General features: G+C 36.7%; 1 protein-coding gene and 1 pseudogene across 1 annotated transcript in view; one reads left to right on the top strand and one right to left on the bottom strand.

Moving 5' to 3' along the window:
• The window catches only part of LOC106081967 (staphylococcal nuclease domain-containing protein 1), a 29,822-nt gene extending 7,207 nt beyond the window's left edge, over positions 1-22,615 (top strand). The window contains exons 3-5 of the mRNA XM_013244251.2: positions 15,082-15,931; positions 16,583-18,012; positions 21,545-22,615. Coding sequence (XP_013099705.2) covers positions 15,082-15,931; positions 16,583-18,012; positions 21,545-21,958 — 2,694 coding nt within the window. The 3' untranslated portion in view covers positions 21,959-22,615. The remainder of the gene's footprint in view (positions 1-15,081; positions 15,932-16,582; positions 18,013-21,544) is intronic.
• Positions 4,314-11,097, bottom strand: LOC106081953 (large ribosomal subunit protein eL29-like; annotated as a pseudogene).
• Positions 22,616-23,291: the final 676 nt, after the last annotated feature.

Here is a 23,291-nt window from a genome sequence, read left to right as displayed (position 1 = left end):
GTACTGTGCCATTTGGTATGGCAGCCTTGCAAAAACTTCTTCACAAAGAGGTGTCGCACTGCATCACGCCGTTCGGACTCGGCTATGATTATTGAGCTTAAACTTGAATCGGACAGCACTCAATGATATGTGAGAAATTTGCCCCTGTTCCTTAGTGGAATATTCATGGGCAAAAATTGCATTTTGATAAGGGACCTCCTTTTTATTACTCCTTTTTATTGACTTTCCACAGAGCGACACCACTATAGGACTTAGTTGTAGAGCCTTTGGAATTGAGTCGGTGAATCTATCGCTACCTATGAAATTAGGTCTCAACTTAGGTATTTGAACAGCTCAATTCCATGGCAGCCGGTTGCATGTACCGGATTGACCCGATGGATTCCTTCGTCGGTAAGGGCTGCCGCCTCAGTGTACAACACACTGCAACAACAACAACAACAGCCGGTTGAAAGTGAATGGCTGCGGCGTTTATGATGTCTCTCACATTCCACTCAACAAGACGTACAACTAAAAGACTCTTCTTATTTATTTATTCATTCGTTTTTCGGAAATAGTGATCATGCTAGGAGATTAGTCGATTAGTATTTTCTCTGCAGCCATTGCAATAAATTTTTTATAATCTCTACCATAGGATGGGTGTATACTAATTTCGTCATTCCGTTTGTAACTCATCGAAATACAAGTCTAAGACCCCAAAAAGAATATATATGCTTGATCGTCATGACATTTAGGTTGTCGCTTGGGAAATGGACCATATCGATCCATGTTTCGATATAGTTCCCATATAAACCAATTTCCAGATTATACATCTTGAACCTCCAGAGAGCACAATTCTTATCCGATTTGGCTGAAATGTTGCACGATGACTTCCTCTATGACCTTCATCCTATTTGCAAACCGATTCTCGACCCCTTGAAGGTTGAAGTTTTTGTCTGATTCAGCCGAAAGTTTGCACAACGACTTCTCCTATGACCTTCAACATATGTGCGAAATATGGTCTGAATCGGTTTATAACCTGATATAGCTCCTATATAAACCGATCTCCCGATTTTGCTTTTTGAGCCCCTATAGGCTGCAATTCCTATCCGATTTGGCTGATGCATAATGACTTCCAATATGCTCTCCGACATTTAAACCATCCAATCGGCCCATAAACTGATATACATAGCTCCAATAGCATAGCAATTCTAATCCATTATCCTTTTTATACCCACCACCATAGGATAGGGGGTATATTCATTTAATCATTCCGTTTGCAACACATCGAAATATCAATGTCCGATCCTACAAAGTATATATATTTCGGATCGTCGTAAAATTCTTAGACGATTTAAAGATGTCCGTCTATCCGTCTGTACGGCCGTCTGTTGTAATCACTCTACAGCCTTCAAAAATTGAAATATTGAGCTGAAATTTGGCACAGTTACGTCTTTTTGATGCACGCTTGTAAAGTTCTCCAACGGGCCAAATCGGATCATATTTAGATATAGCTGCTATATAGACCGCTCTGCCGGTAAAGGGTCTAATTCCCATAGGTTAAGTTAGGTAAGAGTGGCAGTCCTTTACAGATTCACTTAGACAATTTTAGGTCCATTGTTATACCACAGTAGCGACAGACCAAGGCTTCTGGCGGGAGTCGAACCCATGACCCCTGCGCTGGTAATCCAAGCACGCTACCAACTCGGCTACCGGGGCGCCTAATTCCCATAGATGCTTTATTTTTTTTATAAGATTTCGCTGAAATTTGAAACAGTGAGTAGTTTTGGGCCTCCCGACAACTGGCCCAAATATGGTTCAGATCGGGCTTTATTAAGATATAGCTGCCATATAGATCGATCTGCCAATAAATGGTCTGAAGCCCATAAAAAGCTTTATTTATTACCCAATTTCGCTGAAATTTGAAACAGTGCGTTATTTTAAACCTCCCGATTTCCGACCCAAATAAGTTCAGATTGTACTTTATGTAGATATAGCTGCCATATAGACCGGTCTGCCGATAAAGGGTCTGAAGCCCATAAAAGCTTTATTTATTACCAGATTTTGCTGAAATTTTAAACAGTGAGCTATTTTAAGACTGCCGACATCTTACATAAATATGGTTTAGATCGGACTAAATTTGGATATAGCTGCATATAGACCGATCTTCCGATAGAGGGTCTGAAGCCCATAGAAGCTGTATTTATTACCCAATTTCGCTGAAATTTGATTCGGTGAGTTGTTCTAAGCCACCCGCCATCTGACCCAAAAGCATGGTGAAGATCGGACTGTATTTAGATAGAGCTGCCTTATAGACCGATCTCCCCGATAAATGGTCTGAAGACCGTAAAAGCTTATTTTTGTAACCGATTTCGCTGAAATTTGAAACAGTGAGTAGTTGTAGTCCTCCAAACATCCGATAGAAATATGATTCCGATCGGACTATATTTAGATATAGCTGCCATATAGACAGATCTCCCGATAAGACCCTTTATCGGGTCTTATCCTTTATCTCCCGATAAAGGGTCTGAAGTCCATAAAAGCTTTATATTTTATCCGGTTTCGCTGAAATTTGAAACAGTGGGTAATTTTAGTCCTTCCAAGGTCCGACTCGAATAGGGTTCAGATCGGACTATATTTAGATATAGCTGCCATATAGACCGATCTCCCGATAAAGGGTCTGAAGACCATAAAAGCTTTATTCTTTATCCGATTTCGCTGAAATTTGCAACAGTGAGCTATTCTAAGCCTCCAGATATCCACCTTAAATATGGTTAAGATCGAACTGTATTTAGATATAGCTGTCATATAGACCACTCAATGTCTGTGCCGAATTTGAGTTCATAAGCTATACAATTTTCACCGGTATGTGACGAAAGGGGGTTAACATATATACCCGAGATGGTTGTTGTTGCTGTAGCAGTGTGTTATACACTGAGGCGGCAGCTCTTGCCGATGAAGGCTTTCATCGGGTCAATCCGGTACTTACAACCGGCTGCCATGGGATTGTTCTCGAGGTGGTGGCTATCCAAAGTTAGGTCCGGCCGAACTTAATGCTTGTTTTGCTTATAAAGAGATACCGGGCAAAACACTGGAAAAAAGGCATCCTTGGTGGAGGGTATATGTGATTTGGCCCTGCCCAACTTGGCGCTCTTTTTACTTGTTTCCGATGACAATTGTTAAATTTTCAATGAATGTAGGTACCCGTTTGTATCGGACAACACTAGTTGTTGTTGTTGTAGCAATTTGTTGTTTTATCTTTCGTTTGCCTGATTCTGTTGTTGTTGTCAAGACCCAGGAACTCTGCGACTAAGATGGGGTGCGTCCACAGGAATCTCGGTCTGAGTCGAGTGGAGTATTATTGCCATGTTATATTATTTAACAACCCTTGTGGCAACACGTTGCTATATTTTCTATATCTTCCATAATTTAATGGGCGTAGTAGTACACAACACATCAACACATTTAACAAATTGACATTATTTTGATTTTTGTGTGAATAGTTTTTGCCAACATCTTCAATTCGTATGTGTTAATTAATAATTATACAATTCTTGTATGCTTTAGATTGCTTCATACCGCCCACACACCACCTTCTGCTTACTCTCTTCAACATAATCGACAGTTACAAAAATTAGCGCACACACACACACAAACACACACAGAGACAAACTTTAGAACAATTTAATAAATTCTCTGTGTGACCATGTACTTAGTATACATAGTGTGTACTAACATGTACATATACATATATACATACACATGTTGTATTTATGCATGTTTGTGCATACATGAGGGCTATTCTTCAATATGAACTCTATATTCATATATGATTATAAATGATAATCCATTTGCCAGATCATCAATTTTTAATGCACCTTAAAAATAGCGATTGGGAGTCGCAGCAGCAGCAGCAACAGTAACAGTAACACTCAAAAAGATGGACGTGTCCACTTTATTGCTATTTGTTGTATATTTGGTTTTTTGTTTTATAAATCTTATAAAAATACAATAAGCACTGATAGCTGATAGGGCTGTTATCATACGTATGCTCGATTTGATTGCCACCTTGTGCATTATGGCCTTTTTCGATAGCAGCATGTCTGCACATACGTATGGACTGTGCTGGATGGCTTGGCTAGCTGGTGCTGTTGCCACAAGTCCGTCAGTCAGTCAGTCAGCTAGGCAGCCGGCTAGAGCCATTGTGAATCGTGTGTTGTCTTTGGGGAAGGAAAAAGTTGTTTGACTACTATTTACCATATTTACTTTGATTTTCTTCATATTCATATAGGTTAGCATTGTAGAAAGGTATATTCCTCTTCATTCATTCAAAGCGCTCACTCAGCGAGTAGGCTTGTTGATAACAAACTGCCAGCAATACCGCAGCTGTTGTTGTTGTTGTCATCGTTGTCGACGTCGTCGTCATCGTCATCGTCGTCGTCGTCGTCGTCAGCAACATTCTACACTTTACCGGTTGAGAATATATTGTACAAATTAATGGCTTTTTATCTACTACACATGGACTTTTTTTTTTTTCTTTTTTTAATATACATATACATGTAGTATTAGCACATTCTTTGCCATACAAACTTTCAAGTCAACGACTTTTTCGTTTAACCTACGACGTGATGTCTCATAATGAAGTGTGGAAAAGAGATTAATGTCCATAAATTCAAATTCCAATTTCTTAAATCGATCCTAGCACTTGAAATGCACTTTTGGTTTTCCCGTTTTGTGGGTTTGGAAAAATATTTTTTCCCTAATTTCAACACTTCAGTAGCTTTTAGGCCTTGTATGTGAAGTTGTGTTAAAATAAATATTTAAATATGTTTGGATTTTTTTTACCGGTTTTTTAACTGAATGTGTGTGTCTTTGAAAAATTTGCATTTTGAGATTTGTTTATTGAAAAGCTACCATCAAATTTTTTTTTGTTTTTTTTTTTTGTTATTTTGGAATTGGGTTAAATTAAGTTTATGCATTTAAATTTCCAATCAAAGGGCTTTTTTTATATAAGCTTAAGAAATTTCTGTTTGTTTCTCTTTGAAGACGAGCTCAATGATCGTAGATGCAAATGGAAAAGGAAAGCCAAAGATAGCAACACACACCAACCACTATGGGAGGTGTTTCGTCTTTGGTTAGAAGACTTTTCAACCATATTAGGTGTGATGGCTTTAAGGGCCTTGCGTTGGTTGGTTGGTATTTGAATCGTGTTAATAGCGAAAACGCATCTATGATACAATTACCACGCTCGACAACCCTGTCTATTACAAATTTTGCAAATTTTGCCCATGAACATTCCACTAAGGAGCAGAGCTAACTTCTCACATATCAATGAGCGCAGACCGATTCAAGTTTAAGCTCAATGATAAGGGGTCGTCCTTTTTATAGCCGAATCCGAACGGCGTGCCGCAGTGTGACACCTCTTTGGAGGGAAGTTTTACATGGCATAGTACCTCACAAATGCTGTCAGCATTAGGAGGGGAAAACCACTACTGAAAATTTTTTCTGATGGTCTTGCCAGGATTCGAACCCCCCGGCGTTTAGCGTCATAGGCGGACATGCAAACCTCTGCGCTACGGTGGCCTCCCTGTCTATTAGCTGTACTTTTTCCCAATGCATGTAGTTTTGTGTAATGACAGACATTCTGTCTGTGGCAAATTACACTTCTTCCGTACTACACATGATTTTGTGCATCTGTTGGAAGTTGTATTGATGGCTTCGAACGCTAGACAACGACAACGGCTTTCGCTGTTGCTTCGTGTACCCAGGTTTAAATCCCGGCCGGGCTCTGCCGAATTTTTTTTAATTTTTCGAGTTTTTTTTTTGCCTGTTAGGGCGAAGATCATTAAATTTTACAATTTCTGTTTGTTTCTTTTTGGAGACGAGCTCAATGATGGGAGATGCAAATGGAAAAGGAAAGCCAAAGATTTCCTTTTCCATTTCCTTATTCAATTTCGCCCAGTCCGGTCCAGATTTGGATATAGCCCACATATAGACCGATCCGCCGATTTAGGGTCTTATGCCCATAAAAGACACATTTATTACCCTATTTTGCTGAAATTTGGACAGTGAGTTGTGTTAGGCCACATGACATCTTTATTCAATTTGCCCCAGATCGGTCCAGATTTGGATGTAGCTGACATAAAGACTAATCTCACCATTTAAAGTTTTGAAACCATAAAGTGCGCATTTATTGTCCTATATCGCCGAAATTTGGGACAGTGAGTTAAGTCCTTCGACATACTTCTGCAATATGGCACAGATTGGTCCAGATTTGTATATAGCTGCCATATGGACCGATCCCTCGATTTAAGGTTTTGGGCCCATAAAAGGCGCATTTATTGTCCTATATCGCCGAAATTTGGGACAGTGAGTTAATTTGAGCCCCTCGAAATAATTCTGCAATATGTAAAAAATCGGTCTAAATCTGCCTATAACTGCCATATGGACCGATCTCTCGATTTAAGGTTTTGAACCCATAAAAGGCGCATTTATTGTCCGATGTCGCCGAAATTTGGGAGAGTGAGTTAAGTCCTTCGACATACTTCTGCAATATGGCACAGATTGGTCCAGATTTGTATATAGCTGCCATATGGACCGATCTCTCGATTTAAGGTTTTGGGCCCATAAAAGGCGCATTTATTGTCCGATGTCGCCGAAATTTGGGACGACATCCTTTTTCAATTTGGCCCAGATCGGTCTAGTTTTGGATATTGCTGCCATATAGACCGATCTCGCGATTTAAGGCTTTGGACCCATAAAAGGCGCATTTATTGCCGTAATTTGGGACATTGAGTTAAGTTTAGCTCCTCTGAATGTTTCTGCAACTTGGCCCCAATTCGGTCAAGATTTAGATATAGCTGTCATATCGACCGATATCTCGATTTAAAGTCTTGGCCTCATAAAAGGCTTGCTCGCCCCTATAGGCGATCAAGCTCGCTCCGGTCTATACGACCGATCGCCGAAGGAACATGATGGCCATTGGTTATTTAAAGGCACCAATCGAGCATCATAGGCACTCAGTATTTAAGCAAGAGATGATGCTCTCACTGAAACTCTTCACTCTAAACCGCTGATTGTCAACGACTGCAATTGCAGCTACTCCGTATGGAGCATTCCACAACCGCAACCTTTTGTTGTTGTTGTAGCTGTGTGTGCTATACACTGAGGCGGCAGCCCTTGCCAATGAAGAACTCCATCGGGTCAATCCGGTACGCACAACCGGCTGCCATGAGATTGTAAACACTGGGCAGTAGCTCAACCCGTGAACACGCCCAGTAGCTCCCAGCCAAGTTTCTCGTGACAACAAAGAACACCACACATATTGAAGTTCAAAATTCCAGCCTGTGTGACGCTTTTGCGCTGGCTACCTTTTTCCGTCTTCTATCCGTTCTGTTGTTTTGATAACAAAGTGGACCTGAAGTGTTCAACCTAACCTAATCTAGTGGCACTAAATTGAATTACTTTTTTATCTTATCTCTGGAAAAATAATTATGAGTCATAAGTTTTTCAGGTATTACAAAGTACCGTCTGGTTCTTTTGGTTTATTATTCGGAAATATTGGACAATGCTATCGTATAGTTTTATTAACTATCAAATTTCTTCTGATTTTGAAGTGTTAACGAGCGGTTAACGATAACCCGTGCCGCAACGACGTCCAAAGTTGGATGTAGAGCTTTCAAAGGAATAAAGTAGAATATTTAGGTGAAATTGGCAAACTAAGTACATATAAGCACCACTACTTTGGCTGTGATAAAATGGACAGTTTGACTTGTAAATTCCTTCAGATCGGCTTAGCCATGCCTTATGTCCGCATATCCTTTGCGCAGATTGTCTGTCTGTAATTAAGGTAGAGTTCGCATTCGTTACCCAATGTCAGGTTAGGTTTAAGTGGCAGTCTGCCATCAGACTCACTAAGACGTTTTCGTCCATTGTGATACCACTGGAACAGAAGAAGCAAGATGCTTTTCAGTTCCTACCATCGATCTATCCAGATCGCTTTAAAAGCCCAACAAATGTTCACATCCGCTAAATCAGACAGGTTCTCAAAGAAATGAGAATTCTCCTGACTGCCAGTGCTGGACACAAACACACAGAAGGTGTTCAATAGTCTCTTCTTCATCGATGTCCTCACAGCTTTTGCAAAAGTCGTCACTGGCAATATTCAGTCCGTCAACATGTTTTCCTATTAGACAATGATGGACACGATGACGGTCATGATGGACACAATGACTGAGATTCTTGCCAGTGACAGCAAATCGGTAGATCTCTTTAAGTCTAGATAGGACCACATAGTTCTGGAATGCTCACAGTCCGCTCTTTGTGACCATCTATCATTCGTTGTCCTTCGGGACTGGTCCTGAAAACTTAATCTACATGTCGCTAGAGACATACCCATAGATTCCAGTTTCCCTAGAATATGTGAGGCAGTTCCTAGTCTCGCAAGCTCGTTTGCATTAAAATTCCCGTTGATATCTCTGTGGCCCGGCACCCAGAACAGGAGATTGTTACCCAGTCATCACGAAATTTTTCATGTATCACTTGTTTAGGCCAACGATAAACGCTATGAATTTTTGTAAAAATCGGTGCATATTGTGATATAGCTCCCATATGCATATATAGATCGCCCGATTTACACTTACATTAAAGGTCGTTTCTCTTACAATGGCGACCAATTTGCACGAAATTCGATATGGAATTCCCTTAAATTTCTTTGTTTTATTCATAAAAATGGCAATAAAAATCGAAGAAAGCTACCACTACAACAAATTGCGCATGCAGGGAGACAGGCTTCTTCTTGCCGGCTTGGGCAGCAATACGATCGTCATAACATTGGTCAGCCTCTTCGCGTGATAAAATCTTTTTATGGACAAAACGTTAGTTGGTCGAGAATTTGACATCCATACTCAAAGCGCTACTGAAGCCAAGAATGCGTCATATAGAGCAACCCTACAATCAGTAACAACGCGCCAGATGAAGGAGAGGTATCGGGAGAAAAGGAGAGAGAGGAGAAACGTCTATTCCGCACAAAGAAAAAGAAAATGTAAAGACGTGAGTGTGAGCGAATTGAGATGTACAGGAGTCGGAATAAAGTCCGGAAATTCTACTAAAGAATTAAACATCAAACCGATGGCTTTGGTGCAGGCACATCCTCCAGCAGAGACAAAGAAAGAAATCTGGTAACTGACAAAGATAGCATGCTGAGAATATGGAGCGAAGAGGATACCGCAAAACCAATCAATGATGATGGTATAGAATGTTTACCTCCTAGTCAGAATGAGGTCCAAGTAGCAAAGTCCCGACTAAAGAACAACAAAGCAGCAGGAGCCGATGGGTTACTCGCTGAACTATTTAAGACCGTATCCAACACACTGATTAGGCGTATGCATCAGCTCATCTGCGCAATCTGGCTAGAAACACGCATGCCAGATGATTGGAACCTCAGCATACTATGTCCCGTACACAAGAAAGGAGACAAGACAGAATGTGCCAACTACAGAGGAATAAGTCTCCTCCCCACCGCATACAAGATACTTTCGAGCGTACTGTGTGAAAGATTAAAACCTAAAGTCTATGATATAATTGGGCCCATTCAATGCGGCTTTAGACCTGGTAAATCCATCCACCAGACTGCGCCAAATCCTGGAAACGACCCGAGAAGGACAAATAAACACCTATCATCTCTTTGTTGACTACAAAGCAGCTTTCGATAGCCCTTTACGTTCAAAGGTATTTCAAGTCATGTCTGAGTTCGATATCCCTGTGAAATTAATAAGACTCTGCTGGATGACACTTGCCGATACGCTGATACTGAGAGAATCTCTCCGAACCATTTAATACCAAACAAGGTTTCAGACAAGGAGACAGCCTCTCGTGTGATTTCTTTAATATGCTCCCCGAGAAGATTATACGAGATGCAGATGTGAATAGATATGGCATACTACTCACAAGAGAACACATGCCACGACATCATAGGTCGGTCACCGGAAGTAGTAACTGCAGCTTTTGAAAGAACCGAAAGAGAATCAGTGAAAATGGGTCTGGCAGTAAATGGAGATAAGACGAAATGGATGGTTTCAACTCCCAAAAGGCCTTGTACAACCGAGCAGATAGAGAAAATGGAGAATGTGGGGAACCACAACTTTGAGATATTCAGTAACTTTATCTACCTCGGCAACGCCATAATCGAAACGAATGACACCAGTTTTGAGATAAAGCGAAGAACAATACTGGCAAACAGATGCTACTTTGGACTCAGAAAGTAGTTTAGAAACAAGGACACCTCTCGACAGACAAAGATTACACTATACAAGACACTGATACTACCCGTGTTGTGTTGTTATATGGTTATGAGGCATGTGAACTTGTGAAAGCAGATGAGGCAGTGCTTGGAGTATTTGAGAGAAAGATTCTTCGTAAAATATATGGACCAGTTTGTGTTAACGGAGAATATAGGCGACGTATGAACCACGAGCTGTATGAGCTGTATGACGACGATAGCATAGTCACACGCATCAAAATACAACGGCTGCGTTGGCTAGGTCACGTTGTCAGAATGGATGCAAACGCTCTGGCAAAAAAGTTTTTTGAAGGCAAACACGGTGGTACACGCAAACCGGGAAGACCAAAAGCCCTATGGAAAGTTAAAGTGGTGGGAGACACCTCGAAACTTGGTGCCAGGGAATGAGTGCAGAAGATTGAGACGCTTGGAATGCTATTCTACGGTCGGTTAGTGGAACAAATGTTCTGTCATAGTCAATTCAAATAAGTAAAGTATCCAAAGTGGATTTAAAGCGTTTACGCATTGGGCGCTTGATGCCATAGCGATGGGCGATGAGCGCAGAAGATCGAGGCGCTTGGAACGCTTTTCTACGTTCGGCTAGTGGAACAAATGTAGTGGCATAGCCAATTAAAGTAAGTCAAGTACCCAAAGTGGATTTGAAGTGTTTACGCATTGGGCGCTTGATGCCATTGCGATGGGTTTTCCTGTTTTGGTTGTGTTTGGTTGGATTCTTTGCCTTGGCCATTGTAGGCTAAGAAGTTTTTGACTGTTTAGTGGAATGCTGCGTTACCCATTTGAAAGTCTCTGTTGAATTTCATCAATATCGGTTCATATTTTTGGAAAGCACACATCGACCTTGGACTTCATGTCGGCACGGTTGCCATAATGTTTAGCATTTTGTTTATCGGGTTAAAAAGGAAAAACATGGAGGGTATGTGTTTCTCTAATTGCAAAAATTGTACTCCCCTATAGCATGGAACGGTCTAATACCACCTATTCCAACTGCATCTGCAAATAGCCTTTTGTTTGTTTCTTAAGTTTTCCTATTTATTTGCTTCCACTACCTTTTATAATTAAAAACACACCAACACAATTTGATGTGGTGAATTAATGTTGTTAAGTATGAAAACCTTATGTGTGTGTGTGTGTGTGTGTGTGTTCTTTTTTTATTTTATTGGTGAACAAAGGTTGCAAGCAGCTGGAAATGTTAACCTACTTTTTTTTTGTTAATGAGAAGAGCAAAAGGAAGAAATTACACTCGTATATGCACAAGTACATGCTGAAAGAGAACAATTGTTTGGAATAATTATGCACTTTTAATAATTTGAAAGATTATTAGTGTTTAAAATATTTAAAAACAGCTTTGTGTATTCGCTAGTTAAATGCCATCTAATTTTGTACACCTTTATCTTTTATGATCGTAAAAATCGTTTAACGACATCCATATCTAAAGCTCTGTATAATAAGGCAATAAGCAACGACGATAAAAATGCTCTCATTTTAAACGCTTCCGAAAAGTATTTCTTAGCCTAATAAGCAAAAGAGTCTAACAGTATAATGCCGTACTACTGTCTGTATGCTCCCTAAAGGGTCCCAAATATAAAGCTATGACCTATAGGCAGGATAAGTTCGAAGATGGATTTAAATGCACTATATCTTTCCCATATATAATTTCCCATGAACATTCCATTAAGGAACATGGGATACTCATCTCATATCAATGAATGCAGTTTTAAGCTCAATGATAAGGGGCTTTTTTTTAAGGCTGAGTCCGAAGGGAGTGTCGCAGAGCGATACCTCACAAAAGAGTGTTGTATCTTTCGTTTGCTTGATTCTGTTGAGTATCAAGACCCAGGAACTCTGCGACTAAGATGGGGTGCGTCTACAGGGATCTGGGTCTGAGTCGAGTGGGTCTGGCCAGGCAGTTAAACAGGGATGTGTATCGTGCGGTCCCTGGTTACAATCGGGACATACATCTTGCACGTCGGCATTAATCCTTGCTCTGTAGGAGTTGAGGCGGCTGCATCTGTCGGAACGTAATTGACCCAGAATTACTCTGGTTTGCCTGGGAACATAACTTTCTTCAGTGACATAGTGTAACATAGTGTCCGTAGCCGCCACATGATCAATGAGAAAGTCCCTTAACCTCAGGCGGTGGTCGCTGCAATTTGACTAGCCACAATGTCCAGCGGCATTAGATGTAGCATTAGATTCAAAGCATCAGATGGTGTCGTCCTCAGTGCGGCTGTGATGCACAAACAAGCTATCCTTTGGATCCGATTAAATATTAAGCAGTAGGTGGACTTTTGAAGCGCCGTCCACCAGGCCACAACACCATATAGCATTATAGGTCTGACAACTGCAGTACATACCCAATGCATGACACGCGACCTTAATCCCCAACTTTTGCCAATGGCTCTCTTGCATTTCTTGCCTTGCCCTTCAATTTCCTATCCAGCAAAACAACCAGGTCTTTGCGCTTTCTGTAAATGGAACATTCTCTTCTCCCAAGGAGACAGGTTCTATTGTAGGTAACTTGTATCTCCTGCTAAATTGCAGTTATTTTAGGTTATGAACCGATTAAGACCATAGTTAATACAGTTGTTGAAAATTTTAGCCAAATCGAAAAATAATTGCGCCTTCAAGACAGGAGATCGGTTTGTATGACGGCTATATCAGGCTATAAACCGATTTATACCATTCTTGGCACAGTTATTGAAAGTCAAAACAAAATACCTTAAGAAAAGTTTCAGCGCCCTCTGGAGGCTCAAGCAGTTAAGAGCCGACATCGGTTTATTTGAAAGCTATATCAAAATATTGACGGATATGGCCAATTCACAATTCCAATCGACCTACAACTATAGGAAGTATTTGTGCAAATTCAGAGCCTATCTTTACTCCTTCAAAAGTTGACTAGTTAGCTCAGCCAGATGGACGAACATGGCTAAATCGACTCAGAATGTCAAGAGGATCATGTATATATATATTTTATTGGGCCTCAGATCAATATTTCTATGTGTTTCCAACGGAATGATGAAATTAGTATACTCCCATCCTGTGGTGGAGATTTTAAAAATACGTCTATGGCGATAAAAGAACGTTTACATTGGTCACTAAAACTGGATTTATGGCCTTTTCGAGATTTGAGTGCTAAATCCCATGTCTGAATAATCGATAAAAAGTACCAAAATATGCAACTGTTTTCAAGAACCGTGTATGGATGTGTGTGATATGCATATTCATGTATGTGGATGTACGCTTGTGTATGTCACTTAAATCACCAAAAACGCAGTGTAAACGGACAGGATTAGTTTTTTGATTTCGGTAAATCAACATTTCAATGTAAACGTGCTTATAAGGCTGCTACCTTTGACAACAGGTGCGCGTTTAGATGTGAAAGTCATTAAAATCCATTTGTATTATTTTCTTTTAAACTAAAAAAATGAAAAAAATTTACTACTCTCTAAATGATGAACATTTCATCAAAATCGTACAAGAGAATTAAGGGCCGTCGTTAACGACCTAAACAGCACCTCCATTTATTTTTTGTTGAAATCTCTTTAATCAATGAAACACATTGTTTTCGATATCTGATTGCTTAAGGCTCTATTACACGGCATGTAGTTGTCTTGTGACATGTCAAATTTAGCACATGTTGAGTTGTACATGTCGTGTGATACAAAGGAAACTACTAAGCTAAATTTCCCATGAACATTTCATTAAGGAACAGGGAATACTTCTCTCATATCAATGATTAAAGTTTAAGCTCAATGATAAGGGGCCTCTTTGACATGTCAAATTTAGCACATGTTGAGTTGTACATGTCGTGTGATACAAAGGAAACTACTAAGCTAAATTTCCCATGAACATTTCATTAAGGAACAGGGAATACTTCTCTCATATCAATGATTAAAGTTTAAGCTCAATGATAAGGGGCCTCTTTATTATGCCGAGTGCGAACGGCGTGCCGCATAGCGACACCTTTAAGTAGAGAAGTTTTAACATGGCAGGATACCTTACAAATGTAGCTAGCATTAGTAAGGGGATAACCACCGCTGAAAATTTTGTTGATGTTCACGCCGGAATTTAAACGCAGGTGTTCGGTGTCATAGGCGGAAATGCTAACCTCTGCGCCACGGTGGCCTCCAAACGAAACCAACATATGAAAATCACTTTTCAAAAAAGCACATATAATTTTTTTCGACTAGAGCGTGCTCTTTTCCTGCTGACAAAAAGAAATCAGCTGTTTTTGTTGTCAGTCGAATGAAAGCAACCCCAAAATAAATTGTTTTCACAAATTTACGATTGAATCAGCTTTCTCACAACTGTAACATTTATTTTTATGCGTAATAATTGTTAAAATTGTGAGAAAACATATTTTGGTGTGATAACAAAAATGATGAATCATATGTAAATTGGCAATTTTGGCAAACATTTTCAGTTACAAGTGCACACAAAAAGTGACATGTCATAATAAATCCACATGTCGTGTAATGGCGCCTTAATTGATAATTTTGTACATCAGATGGTGCTAACGTTAAAAATACAAAATCAACTCTGTGCCTTGCTGTCGATCACTTCTTATGCTGCTGCAGCCAACTTAATTTATTTTACCCCCTCCATTTGGTTGTGTGTGTGTGTGTCTATTGCATTATAGTTCTTTTTCTCACAAACGGTTGAGCTGTGAACACGTGGCGCTAATTGCAGATAAAAAGTAGGCATATATATTTTTTTTCAACCCAAGGTTTTATCTTTACTCAATAGTTTTATGTTAACTAAATATTTTTATTACAATATAAATTTTGTTGTTGTTATATTTCTAGGTTTTGTCTGGTGATACAGTAGTTATACGTGCCAACAAAGGTGCCCCTCCCCCAGAGAAACAAATTACCTTCTCATATGTTCTTGCTCCCAAGCTAGCCCGCCGTCCTGGTGCCGGTGGTGATGAGACCAAGGATGAACCTTGGGCTTGGGATTCCCGCGAATTTTTACGCCAAAAATTAATTGGCAAAGATGTAACCTTTTCATTTGAGAAGCCACCAAATTCGAACCGTGAATACGGTTTCGTCTGGTTGGGCGATGAGAGTGGTGAAAATGTTGTGCAGACCATGGTGAAAGAAGGTTTGGTCACCGTACGCCGCGATAGCCGTCCCCCCGAACCACAAAAACAAGAAGAATTACAAAAACTGATTGAATTGGAAGAGCAAGCTAAACATGCCGGCCGTGGAAAGTGGTCAACAAGTGCCAATTCCAATGACCATGTGCGCCAAATCAAATGGACTCAAGATAATCCCTCGCAAATAGTTGAGTTGTTTGGTGGCAAACCTGTAAAAGCCATTATCGAGCATGTACGTGATGGCTCTACGGTGCGTGCCTTCCTGCTGCCCGACTTCTATTACATAACCTTGATGATATCGGGTATCCGTTGTCCTGGTGTCAAACTGGATTCCGAGGGTAAACCTGACTTGAAGGTTAAGGTTCCTTATGTCGATGAGGCCCGCTTCTTTGTGGAGACCCGCTTGTTGCAACGTGAAGTGCAGATTCTTTTGGAGTCTGTCAACAATGCCAATTTCATTGGCACAATTTTGCATCCCAAGGGCAACATTGCGGAGTCTTTGCTGCGTGAAGGTCTGGCCAAATGTGTTGACTGGTCAATGGCTCTGATGAAAGGAGGTAAGTTATAAATGCTCTTTTGGTTTATTTGAAAATGGCATCTCGATCTCAAGTTTAAGATAGATCCCATTCCTTTACTTGGAAACTATGATGCCCGATCAACAAGTCAATATCAAGGTGTTTCCGCTGTATATTTCGATGGCTCAAACATTAGTAATTTTGTCGATATTTGATTTTGTGTAAGTAAAAAGTTTGCAGTATTTGGTTTTACTTGAAGCGTTTTGAGTCATTGCTTATAAAAGGCTTTAGGATAAAACCAGATGCTGCTATAGAAACTTGTCGGACTCCAAGATTTTTAGATCTTTTGCCCATGGTCTTTAAATCATTTCACCCCGGCTACAAACGAAATTATTTCGTGTAGTGTTATGTTTTAGCTTAAACTGTATAGAAAATTTTGTTAAAATTGGATGGGGAAAGATGCAAACTTTGATATGGGGTGCAATAGCAATTGTTTGCACTCCTCGGAGCTCTTTCATGGGGTTAGGTTAAGAAGAAAAAGGGTGCGGGTATTAATTAGATTTGAGATAAAAGTATCATTCAGCCAGCCTGCTGCTATACTTTTATACAGTTTAGGTAACGCAAAATACATACCCAAATGCCGCAACTCGATTCCTATGTTTTATTTAAAATTTGTATTTCTCCTATTTTCAGGTGCCGACAAACTGCGTGCCGCTGAACGTGTTGCCAAGGAGAAACGTTTACGCCTGTGGCATGACTACAAGTCGAACGCGCCCACTTTCAACACCAAGGAGAAAGATTTTACTGGTGTGGTTGTCGAAGTATTCAACGGTGATGCCATCAATGTTAAATTGCCCAATGGCCAAATAAAGAAGGTCTTTTTCTCCTCGATTCGTCCACCACGTGACACCCGCGTCGCTGCCGGTGCTGATGGTGAAGAGGTGAAAGCACCCCCTCGTTCTAAGAACTACAGACCCCTGTATGAAATTCCCTTCATGTTTGAGGCTCGTGAATTTTTGCGCAAAAAATTGATCAACAAGAAAGTTCAATGCAATTTGGATTATATTTCACCCGCTCGCGACAATTTCCCCGAGAAGTATTGCTATACCGTAACTATTGGCGGACAAAACGTGGCCGAAGCCATGGTTGCCAAGGGTTTGGCATCTGTGGTGCGCTACCGCCAGGACGATGATCAGCGCTCCTCGTGCTATGATCAATTGTTTGCTGCTGAAAATCAAGCCATTAAGGGTCAGAAGGGTATGAATGGCAAAAAGGATACTGCCACCATGCGTGTGAACGATTTAACGGTTGACCACTCCCGCATTAAGATTCAATATTTGCCTTCGTGGCAGCGTGCATTGCGGACGGAGGGTATTGTTGAATTTGTGGCTAGTGGTTCCCGCCTACGTCTGTATATTCCCAAGGACAGCTGTTTGGTGACATTTTTGTTGGCTGGCATTTCTTGCCCTCGTTCGTCACGTCCTGCCTTGAATGGTGTGCCCGCCCAAGAAGGTGAGCCCTATGGCGATGAAGCTTTAGCATTCACCCGCGATCGTGTATTGCAACGTGACGTTTCGGTGCACATTGATACCACCGACAAGAATGGCACCTCGGTCATTGGCTGGTTGTGGACGGACAACAATACCAACTTGTCTGTTGCCTTGGTGGAAGAAGGTCTGGCTGAAGTTCACTTCAGTGCAGAAAAATCCGAATACCATCGCCAACTCAAGAGTGCAGAAGATCGTGCCAAGGCTGCCAAGAAGAACATGTGGGCCAACTATGTGGAACAAGTGGTCGAAGAGGTACCCGTTGTTGAAGAAAAAGACGAAAAGACACCCGTGGAACGGAAAGTTCATTTGGAGGATGTCATTGTCACCGAAATTACCGAAAGCTTGTCTTTCTATGCTCAATCCTGTGCAAGTGGCTCAAAATTGGACACATTGATGGCCAAGTTGCACGCCGATTTCCAATCCAATCCACCTATTGCTGGCGCCTACACTCCCAAGCGTAATGATTTGTGCGCCGCCCAATTCTCTGCCGACAATCAATGGTATCGTGCCAAGGTCGAACGTGTCCAAGACAATAAGGCCCATGTTTTATACATTGATTATGGCAACAAGGAGGTAAGCATTTTGATTATTTTTAGTTATATGAAGTTTACGCACGCTCCTTAGATCCGTTTCCGTCTCAAAGAGAAACGCTTGAGTCATAAGCTTGCCATATAAACCAACAAACTGGAGCTCTATTTCCATTTTTAATCACATTGATGTTTGGCTAAAATTTGTTATGAATTAAAACTTGCTGATCGCTATAATTGTTATTAGAGGCACTATAAATGGGGAACACGTGGTAGCCAAGGATAAACTTTAATATTTTTTTAAAGTTACTCTGAAGTTAACTGCAAGTTTTTCATTTCGCTTCGAAAGCAATTGACTAGCAAGGGCCATCGCATTCATTGTGTTAAGAGGGAAGTTCAGCTATAAAAGCCCCAAAAATATGCTATATGGACCAACGAGAGACGTTTATCGGTTGAAGTTTCCCTTCATCCTGGACAAACTTGAGACTATGATCGCGAGAAAATGTTCAAAATTAATGCCTACACAGAAAAAAATTTTCAGAAATTATGTTCATTTACAAAGAATTAAGCTGTCTTAGAAAACTTCTAGTTCGACTTAAGAAAGGGATATTACAATGCGTTTTTGATTGTCTTAATTCCCGTCATATAAGGTCATGTTTTGGAAGAAAATTGTCTTGTTGAAAGTCAGTATTTATTTTAGCTCAAAAATCAAATAGAAAATTTTTTGAAAATTCTTGGAATAAGATTTTTGAAAACCATTTCACGGTTTTGTAGAATATGATGGATTTTCATAGACTGACATAAAACGAACGTAATAGACATAGTAGACGTCATAAATGTATTTTTTTTAAATAGAAAGCTTAATTTTTTCTATACATGTTAGTTGTTTGGTTTTCGACCTGTGTGGAATAGAGCTTGAATTTTTAATCAACATAGGAATAATTTTTTTTTTAAATTTAAAAAAAAATTAAGTAACTTAAAAAAATGAAATAAAAAATTAAATATAAAATAAAATGAGGAAAATTTATACCGACGTAGAAAGGATTTAAAACACATTCTTGTTAAAAAATCAAAAAACAAAAAAACATAAAAATTAAAAAAAAAAATAAAAAAATTTTAAAAAAAAATAAAAAAGAATTAAAAAAAAAATAAAAAAAAATTAAAAAAAAATTTAAAATAAAATAAAATAAAATAAAAAAAAAAATAAAAAAAACAAAAAAATAAAAAAAAAAATAAAAAAATAAAAAAATAAAAAAATAAAAAAAATATAAAAAAAAATAAAAAAAAAATTTAAAAATGAATAGCTCGATCGGATTGCAACTCGAATACAGTTGCGTTTCCAGGAGATAAAACTACGAAGTAAAAATTAGTATAAAGTTGAAAAATGTTGTCAGTTTCATTCAATATCAGTATTTTTAAAGCTCAGCTACTAAGAAATTTAAAAAAAAAAATTAGGAAATTGAATACAGAAATGAAAATAGCTGCAACAAATTTGGGCGTTGGCAACGCAACTGAAGTTGAGTTGCCATTCATAATAGGCCCATAAAAAAAGAAATTAAAACAAAATAATTAAAACATGGCAATATCCGATTGTATGAATTATTTCAAGACCTAATAAATTTTTGTGTGAATAATAAAAATTAAAAAAAATATTACAAAATATAACAAAATTAAGTAAAAAAATTAAAAATTATAAAAGAATTAAAAAAACAAAATTAAAAAAAATTAAAAATTAAAAAAACAAAATTAAAAAAAATTAAAAATTAAAAAAACAAAATAAAAAAAAACAAAATTTAAAATTAAAAAAAAAAACAAAATTAAAAATTTTAAAAAAATTAAAAAAAAAAACAAATTTAAAAATTTAAAAAAAAAAATTAAAAATTAAAAAAAAAAATTAAAAAAAAATAAAAATAAAAAAAAATTGAAAATTAAAACTTAAAAAAAATTAAAAATTGCAAAAAAATTAAAAATTAAAAAAAGGTAAAACAAAATTAAAAAAATTAAAAAATAAAAAAAAAAAATTAAAAAATAAAAGAATATAAAACATACAATAGAAACAAATAAAAACAATTGAAAAAAATAAAAGAATATTATAAATAGAAACAAATAAAAAAATTAAAAAAAAAATAAAAAATAAAAAATTAGAAAGTTTAAGAAATAAATAAAATTAAAATTTTTTAAAACTTTACAAATCTAAAAAAAATTAAAAAATAGTCAAAAATTAAAAATACACAAAAAATTAAAACAAAATAAATTAAAAATACACAAAAAATTAAATCAAAATAAATTAAAAATACACAAACAATTAAAAAAAATAAATAAAAAATTTAAACGAAATAAAAAATAAATAAAAATTAATAAAAAATTTAAACGAAATAAAAAATAAATAAAAATTAATAAAAAATTTAAACGAAATAAAAAATAAATAAAAATTAATAAAAAATAAATAAAAATTAATGAAAGATAAATAAAAATTAATAAAAAAATAAATAAAACATAATTAAAAAATGCATAAAATTACATAAAAAATAAAAAAAAAACTTAAAAAAATAAAAAAATTAAAGAAATTAAAAAAATAGAAACAAATATAAAATAAATAAATAGAAACAAATAAAAAAAAAATAAATAGAAACAAATAAAAAAATGAAAAAAAATAAAAAATTTAAAAAAAAAAATAAAAAAAAAATAAAAAAATTAAAAAAAAATAAAAAAATAAAAAAAAAAATAAAAAAAAATTATAAAAATTTTAAAACCAATTTAAATAAAATTTAGAAAGTTTAAGAAATAAGTAAACTAAAGATCAAAAAATTCAAGATAATTAAACAAATTAAAAAAATTAAACAAAAATTTGAAAAAAAATTAAAATTTTTTAAAAATCTAATGAAATTAAAAATAATCAAAAATTAAAACAAAATAAATTAAAAATACACAAAAAATTAAAACAAAATAAATAAAAAATTTTAACAAAATAAATAAAAATAAATAAAAATTAAAAAAATAAAAAATCAAAAAAATAAAAAATCAAAAAAATAAAAAATTCAAAAAAAATAAAAAATTAAAAAAAAAATGTTAAAAAAATTTTACAAAGATTAAGATTGCGATTCCATATACTATTGGCGAGTAGATGACATCGCAATCTGATGAGAAATACAATGGTAGAAGCATGCTCTTCGAATGAAATGTTGGGTCTTGTTAGTTCAATCCTTTCTATTACGCTTATAGGGCAGTAAGAAAATATCAAAAAACAACAGCCAATAAAAAAATTTAAATTTTTGTTGTTAAAAAATTTTCTCAAGAATCGAAGGTCAGGCGTTAATGGCTTGCATTTTTCAAAAAACGCTTCTGGTATTAGTGAATGGACCAGTTTCAATCAAAAATCAATTGGATCAATTCAATTCGTCATTGAAACTGATTATTATTTATTTTTTTCTGTGCCAACATTTTTTGGTCATGCTCCTTTTGACGAAAAGTTGTAAAATTGTCAAATTTTTTTGTTACTTCTAGGAGTAGACTTACATTGTCTTTGGAGTAATTTTTAATGTGAAATTTTTGTTTCTTGTTTTTTTTCAAATTTGTAGGTCGTTCCATTTACTCGTTTGGCCTCACTGCCATCTGGTTTCTCCAGCGAAAAGCCATTTGCTACCGAATATGCTTTAGCATTGATTCAACTGCCTCAGGACAACGAAGATAAAGAGGAAGCTTTGCGTGCCTTCGCCGAAGATGTACTGAATCGCAAGGTTCAGATCAATATTGAATTGAAGTCTGGAACAGGTCCTGCCTTAGCAACCATCCATGATCCAACTACCAACATTGATATTGGTAAACAATTGGTATCGGACGGTTTGGTTTTGGTGGAGAAACGTGGCGAACGCAAACTTCGCGAATTAATTGACCAATATAAAGTTGCCCAACGAGCTGCCATGGATGCCCATTTGGCCATCTGGAAATATGGTGACATTACACAGGACGATGCGCCCGAATTCAGCCGCTAAACACGTGCGCTAGCCTTCCAATAAAGCTGCGTGCGCATTTAGCAAAAGTTGAATGTTTGTCTGCCACATACCCGCCCTTTAAAACAACAACAACAACAACTACAACAACAGTACACGAAAGTAAACTTCAGAAAAAATTCAAAAACATCCCGTTCAACTCAGACGAAGCAAAACAACAAGAAAGATTATATATATATATACACATACTATATATGGTAGAGGTCTATACATCAGAAACAACCACAACTACAACAACAACAACTTTATAAAAATTATAAATATTTAATCGTGTTTAAATAAAAATAAATAAATAAAATAACAAGCTTCCAATACAATAAGTTATATAACAACAACAACAACAACAACCAACCAACAAACATGAACACCAACAAGAAAACTCAGCAATCAATCAACAACAACAACAACAAGAAGAAGATTTAAACGATAAATTCCTTTTTTATACATTTAACAAACAAAACATAAAATTATTGAATCAACAACAACAACAACATATTCTAATAATGGTAGATCTATTACAAAGAACTAAATTTTTTTCAATTTATAAACAAACAAAACAAAAAAAAAAAAACAAAAATATATTAAAAATATACCGCTTTTCTCAAGTTAACTATTATTAAAATAAAAGAAAACAAAAAACACAACAACAACAGCAAAACTAAAATGATTATGAAATGAAAACAAGAATGAATGACTTAATTTTTCTGCTTGAAAACCTTTTTCTTTTTGATAAGAGCCTTGAAATACTTCTTGTTATGTATTTTCTCAAACTCCTACCGCCCCACCCCCCCACACTTCAAATTTAAAGTTCAACGTTATTTTTTTTTTCCTCTTTTACAATCACCTTGCGTTCTTCATATTATTTTTCTAATTTTTTTAAGAGGATTATGATGATGTTTGATAAACATTTTTTTTTATTAAGAAGAATTATAAATATTTCACATATATTTTGTCATTTTTTTAAACGAAAATTTATTTCAAGAAAAATACACGATGTAATTAAAATAATAATGAAAAAAAAGTTCAATTGTTTTATTCATTTTTTATATGGAGTGTAAGGATGTATAGCTTAGGGACTGCCAAACTTGTCGGGAAAATATTGAGTTGCCCAAAAAGTAATTGCGGATTTTTCATATAGTCGGCGTTGACAAATTTTTTCACAGCTTGCGACTCTGTAATTAAATTCTTTCTTCTGTCAGTTATCAGCTGTTACTTTTAGCTTGCTTTAGAAAAAAAGTGTAAAAAAAGTATATTTGATTGAAGTTCATTCTAAGTTTGATTAAAAATGCATTTTCTTTCTTTTAAAAAAAATCCG

The sequence above is a fragment of the Stomoxys calcitrans genome, chromosome 1 (genome assembly GCF_963082655.1).
Source record: "Stomoxys calcitrans chromosome 1, idStoCalc2.1, whole genome shotgun sequence".
Classification (NCBI taxonomy): domain Eukaryota; kingdom Metazoa; phylum Arthropoda; class Insecta; order Diptera; family Muscidae; genus Stomoxys; species Stomoxys calcitrans.
The sequence above is the reverse complement of the archived record's forward strand: the minus strand, read 5'-3'. Positions and strand labels throughout refer to the sequence as shown.